Here is a 6,272-nt window from a genome sequence, read left to right on the forward strand (position 1 = left end):
GAAACCAGACGATTCAGGTCTGCTAAACCAGTGGTCTCAAACTGTGGGATGCATTAGAATGATCTGGAGGGCTGGCTCAAATCCAGATTGCTTGGGCCCCAGAGTTTCTGATTTACCAGATCAATGTGGGAACTGAGATTTTATATTTCAAACCAGGTCCCGGGTGACGCTGATGCTGCTGTACTGGGGACCACACTTTGAGAACCACTGGCCGAAACGGCCTCCCAGGTTTAAGAGAGGAAGCTCAGCCTTGTGTTCTTTTTCCAGGTGAAGCCTGATGGCACATACGTGAAACCCGTGAGCAACAAACTGACCTACGGGACCATGGTGTTCATCAGGTCCGTCCTTGTGGGGGAAGCTGCTCGCTCTCTGGCTAAGGCGTGCACCATTGCCATCCGCTACAGCGCCGTGAGGCACCAGTCTGAAATCAATCCCGGGTAAGGAGGCAGCCAACGTGGGCTCGTTACCATAGACCTGGCTTTGAGGCCATTCAGCTCCCAGAGTTCCCAGATGTGGTGTAGAGAAGACGCATTAGCCGTAAGGTTAGCTAAGGTGGCAGTGTACTGGCTCGCTACTTAGAACCTAGACTTCCTTTTCTGAACTGGAAAGAGGAGGATACCACCTTACTATCTTTTTTTTTTTTTTTTTAATCCTCACCCGAGGACATTTTTCCATTTTTTTGTTCAGATAGAGTGGGAGGGAGAGAGAGGAAGACAGAGAGAAACATTGACGTGAAAGGGACACATTGAGTGGCTGCCACCCTCACGACCAACCAGGGCCGGGGACAAACTGCAACCAAGGTACGTGCCCTTAGCGGGAACCGAACCCGGGTCTCTCTGGACCGCAGGCCGACGCTCTAACCGCTGAGCCAAACCGGCCAGGGCACCACCTTACTATCTTTAACCTTCTACGGAAACAGTAATATTACTTAAGCTCTATACATGAAAGGTTCAAAACATTGAAAATTCTAATTGCTCCTGAGACTACAAACTGGGCGTGGTGGAGTGATGCTCAACTCGGGTCCCTGTTGTGTCCATGCCTGTAGTTTGTTCCTGCCACTGCCTTTCACTTGGGCATGACTCCCGGAACCTTCTTGCTCTGAAAGAAGGAATGAAGAAATCGATAAGAGCAGGCCTTCTTGGACTTCAGATGTTTAACTCTGCATTAAGGTCTTCTCCATAATTGTGGTCAAAATGTAGTTTATTCAGCCCAGCTGGTGTGGCTCAGTGGTGAGTGTTGACCCATGGACCTATCGCATAGGTTGCTGGTTTGATTCCTGGTCAGGGCACGTGCCCAGGTTGCAGGCTCAGTCCCCATTGAGGGGTGCGGAGGAGGCAGCTGATTGATGTTTTTCTCTCATCAGTCTTTCTGTTTCTCCTCCCTCTTCTCTCTCTAAAAATCAATAAAAACGTATTTTAAAATATATATAGTTTATTCAGCCATCTAGTTAGTGGATAGGTCTCTTTAACACTGCCTTCCTTAACTAACTCGTTATGTAAGTTGCCATTGGTATAGTTTCTTCAGTCACATTGGAAAGACAAAGAAAGATATGAACTCCAGAGCCAGAAACTTCTGTCCACCTGGCTTTCCAAGGTGGTCAAGGGCAGCTTCTGTAAAAACATAGCCTCTGTGTAAATCAAGCGTCTCCCACTTAGGGCTGAGTGACTGTAGGCAGGTCCTTGACCTCTGTAAAACGAGAGTAATAAGTTACCTCACAGAGTCTTTATGAGCATTAATATATCAACGTGTTCAGACTAGAACTTGACGCAGAGTGAGTTCTGTATGTGTGTTTAATTTTTTTTTTTTTTCTGTATATTTTAGTGAACCAGAACCACAGATTTTGGATTTCCAAACCCAGCAGTTTAAACTCTTCCCACTCCTGGCCACTGCCTACGCCTTCCATTTTGTAGGCGCATACATCAAGGAGACCTACCATCGCATCAACGAGGACATCGGCCAGGGCGACCTGAGTGAGCTGCCCGAGGTGCGTGTCTGGTCTCACTCCCTTGTGGACACCTTCTGTTTCTTACCTGCCTGTTAGAGAGTGTCCAGAGAAAACGCCGGAATTCTCCAAAGATCCAAGCATTCTTTGGACTGAAAGCGAGTTAGGTGTGATGTGTGGGTTTTGTCTTCAGGCTTCGGAAGTGCTGTACCTCATTGCTCGTCTGTTAATCAGGGGGCGTGAGTAGCGACTGTCTGCCAAGTGGCAGAGTCAGAAGGGAGTGTGGGGATGTAGTGATTCAGGCCAGGATGCCTGTGCTGCTTCGGTGACACGTGTGGTGAGTGGTGTTGAAAGTGACAGCGCCGGGAGAGGAGGCTTAGTGTTTGCCATTGGAACTCGGCTGTCAGCAGTTCTGATGACCTGTGCTTCCCTTCAGCTTCATGCCCTCTCCGCCGGGCTGAAGGCTTTCACCTCCTGGACGACTAACACTGCCATCGAAGCCTGTCGGATGGCCTGTGGCGGCCACGGCTATTCTCACTGCAGTGGTCTTCCCAACATTTACGTCACTTTCACTCCGACCTGCACCTTTGAGGGAGAAAACACTGTCATGATGCTACAGACAGCCCGGTGAGAGTCTTAACTCATGATGACTGTTGTTTAGTGATAAGAGTGTTCTAGTCCAGCTCGGTGGTGTTGCTCAGTGGATTGAGCATCGCCCCATGGACGGAGAGGTCCCGGTTTGATTCCCGGTCAGGGCACATGCCTGGGTTATGGGCTTTATCCCTAGTAGAGGGCGTGCAGGAGGCGGCCAATCGATGTTTCTCTCTCTCTCTCTCTCTCCCTTTCTCTTTCCCTCTAAAAAAAAAAAAGTGTTCTAGGCCTTTCCATCGGTCCCTGTTATCATGTTTTCTGTTCACGTTATGTTTGTTCCTGAAAGATGTCGTTTTGCCTTCTATCCTGACCCATGTTTTTATCTTGTGATCAGACTAGCAAGTATAAAAGTCACCTGTCAATAACTTAAAGCCATTTGAAGGTTTGCTTTTATTTCTGTTTCCTAAGCAGCAGTGTTACTGAAAGCATGTGTCCTGATGAATTTTAGGTTTCTCATGAAAAGCTATGACCAGGTGTGCTCGGGAAAGTTGGCGTGTGGCATGGTGTCCTACTTGAATGACCTGCCCAGTCAGCGCATCCAGCCACAGCAGGTGGCAGTGTGGCCGACGGTGGTGGACCTCGGCAGCCCCAGCAGCCTCGCAGACGCGTATAAACTTCGTGCAGCCAGGTGCGCTCGCCCTCCAGCCTGGAACGGCAGCCCAGGGCCTCGGGCTGGGGGCCTGCTGGAAGAGGAAGGAGGCTCCATTGATCTCTTCCTCCGAGCTTCAGTTTTCTTTCATTCCTTAACAGATTAGTAGAAATTGCTGCTAAAAACCTTCAAACTGAAGTGAGTCACAGGAAAAGCAAGGAGGTAGCATGGAACCTAACTTCTGTTGACCTTGTTCGAGCAAGTGAGGTCAGTGATCGCTCTCTCTCCATCTCCCCATCTCCACCCCTCACTCCACCACCCCACTTGGTTTCCTGGTGTAGAAACCCTGTCGCGCGGGAAGAGCCTCTTCGGCAGGTTCTCGTACTCTCTTGTGTTCTTTCTGTCCAGGCACATTGCCACTACGTGACAGTGAAGCTCTTTGCAGAGCGGCTCCTCAAAATTCAGGATAAATCCATCCAAGCTGTCCTGAGGAATCTGTTTCTCTTGTATTCTCTGTATGGAATCAGTCAGAAGGCGGGGGATTTTCTTCAGGTCTGTATATTTTTCTAAGTTGAAGTCATTTTGTCTGTTTCAAATATGCATTTATTGATTTTTTTAGAGGTAGGTTTACAGTTGTTCGTATGGAAAAAGACACACAGGTTATGCTTATCACAGTAGCTTTATGAACTCGTAACGTCACAATGCACCTGCAAACCTACGTTTGCCTGCCCCTGCACAGACACATATGTCATTTGCTTGTCTTGTCTCTTCCAGGAGAGAATCCTGACAGACTCTCAGGTCACCCAAGTGCACCAGCGCATCAAGGAGTTACTGACCAGCATCCGCCCGGAGGCCGTTGCTTTGGTTGATGCGTTTGATTTTCAGGATGTGTCGCTGGGCTCTGTGCTCGGCCGCTATGATGGGAATGTGTATGAAAACTTGTTTGAGTGGGCCAAGATGTCCCCACTGAACAGAGAAGAGGTAAAAATAATCTCTTCACCTTTTGTAATTTTTCATTTAAATATTAAGACAGATGAGACATGTAAGCATGGTCCATCTGTAAAAGCTTTGGAAACTCACCTCGGACAGTCCCTTTGTTCACATGACAGGCTCAGAAGGGAACTGGGTCATTCCCGAGGTAGCAGGTTTTTAATTCCCTTGACTATTCAGTAACGTCAAAGATTTTCAGACGTACACAGAAGTAGGAGACTGATGCGGTGCCACGTGCCCATTGTCATCTTCAGCCACCATCTACTACAGCCAGTTAGTCTCATCTGAGACCCCTCCCCTCCCCCCTCCTCCAGAGGACTATTTTGGAACAAATTCAAGGTATCAGATCATTTTATCCATAAATATTTCAATGTGTATTTCTAAAAGATCAGGATTCTTTTTGGAAATATAACCACTACATCATTCTCACACCTAAACAAATTAATAATTCTTCACTCTCGTGAGCTACCTAGTGTGTCCAGAGTTTCCCACTTGGCTGGATTCTATTTTTCCCTTCTTCAGTTTCTTTGGATCAGGATCCAAATAAGATCCCAATAATTTCTTGGTTAAAACTGTGCTCTTGGTTAAAACATTGCAAGCTTCTCATCAGACATTTCTGCTCTCTCCCTTCCCTCAGGTCCATGAATCTTACTACAAGCACCTGAAGCCGCTGCAGTCCAAGCTCTGAAGGTGACAACATTGCCCTCTGCTCCCCCTGCACCTGGCACACGGATCTGCTTGGAATCTCAACTGAATTCAGAGAGCTGGCGAACATGCTCAGTGGACCCCCTTCCTCTTTATAAACAAAGAAAACAGCTTTGAGAGAGTAAAGGGAAAAAAAAGTATTTTAAGTGCAATTAACATTGAAAGAGACTTGCTAAGTATTCAGAAAAAGCTTTAAGAAAGGCAATATGATTTCCCTTTGTAACACTGCTGATCCGAGGCCATAACTGTTGATAATTTGTAGAATTTAACTACTAAGTAGTTAATTTTTTCACATCTTAATTGCTAATCACTGGATATAAGTGTTTATAAACAGCTATTTTTAAAGTGGGCCAGAACCCTTCTAAACTTTCCTGCTAAGTGCCCCACTGCTCCCACCATGGCTCTGGCTTAAAAGAACTGAAGAAAACGGATTGGGGAAATAAACTAATCAGGACATTTGGTGTGAGTCTGTGCTTAACACTTTTTCTGCCTGCTTGCCCTTGGTTGCTGACATATTTTCTTTTGTTCATGGTAGTAGTTTTCCAACACAGGGATTTCTTCAACACAGGCCTATTGCAAAATCATTGTCCTCTGTAATTGGGAATTAATCTTCCATTTGAAGGATCCCTAAATTGTCACTGTAGTAGCACTATGGCTCCCTTTGTCCCCAGTATCTTGGGAAGAGGGAGGTGGCAAAGATTTATCTACGTAGAACCTTTGGCAGCTGATGGGACATCGATCAGTGGTGTTTGGTCTCCCCTAACCTAAAAGAGGTGCTGAAGAAAGGAGAAAAAGTCAGGGTTCCTTCCTGATAGACTATAAGTATAGGGAAACCTGTCAGTTATGGTTACTGTAACTTTGGTGACCACATTAACTGGAGAGTCGAGCGATCCAGATTTCATATATGCTGTCATTTTGGCCTAAACCATTAAAAGGCTTGGAGGTTCCGGTCTCTGGCATGGTAAAAGTCAAAGCACCACTCAAGTTACCTCTTACCCACAGGAGAGGCACAGAAAATCCTTTGCAAACCATGTGTTCTGATTTTTGGATCAAAAAATATAATCATTGCCTGGCCAGTGTGGCTCAGTGCTTGAGCGTCAGCCCCTGCACCAAGAGATCACCAGTTTGATTCCTGATCAGGGCACATGCCCAGGTTGTGGGCCCGATCCCCAGTGGGGGACTGCAGGAGGTGGCCAATTGATGTTCTCTCTCATTGATGTTTCTAACTTGCTCCCTTTCCCTTTCTCTCTCTCTAAAATCAATAAAGAAAAAAATTTTAAATATATATAATCATTGAAACTATGGCTAAAAGAATAAATGGAATTCCTGTAAAGTCTACTTACTATACATCTGGCTTTGTTTCCAGTGTGTTTCTAGGAGTTTGATCTGAACTGC

The 6,272-nt window shown here is 46.4% G+C and overlaps 1 protein-coding gene across 3 annotated transcripts in view; it reads left to right on the plus strand.

Moving 5' to 3' along the window:
* The window catches only part of ACOX1 (acyl-CoA oxidase 1), a 31,483-nt gene extending 25,449 nt beyond the window's left edge, over positions 1–6,034 (plus strand). For all 3 annotated transcript variants that reach the window (XM_036268343.1, XM_036268344.1, XM_036268345.1), the window contains exons 7-14: positions 268–437; positions 1,822–1,984; positions 2,379–2,569; positions 3,042–3,221; positions 3,344–3,449; positions 3,591–3,734; positions 3,957–4,163; positions 4,810–6,034. In XM_036268343.1, the coding sequence (XP_036124236.1) occupies positions 268–437; positions 1,822–1,984; positions 2,379–2,569; positions 3,042–3,221; positions 3,344–3,449; positions 3,591–3,734; positions 3,957–4,163; positions 4,810–4,860 (1,212 nt within the window). In that variant the 3' untranslated portion in view covers positions 4,861–6,034. The remainder of the gene's footprint in view (positions 1–267; positions 438–1,821; positions 1,985–2,378; positions 2,570–3,041; positions 3,222–3,343; positions 3,450–3,590; positions 3,735–3,956; positions 4,164–4,809) is intronic.
* Positions 6,035–6,272: the final 238 nt, after the last annotated feature.

This window comes from Molossus molossus, unplaced genomic scaffold, assembly GCF_014108415.1.
Source record: "Molossus molossus isolate mMolMol1 unplaced genomic scaffold, mMolMol1.p scaffold_m16_p_19, whole genome shotgun sequence".
NCBI classification, from domain to species: Eukaryota; Metazoa; Chordata; class Mammalia; order Chiroptera; family Molossidae; genus Molossus; species Molossus molossus.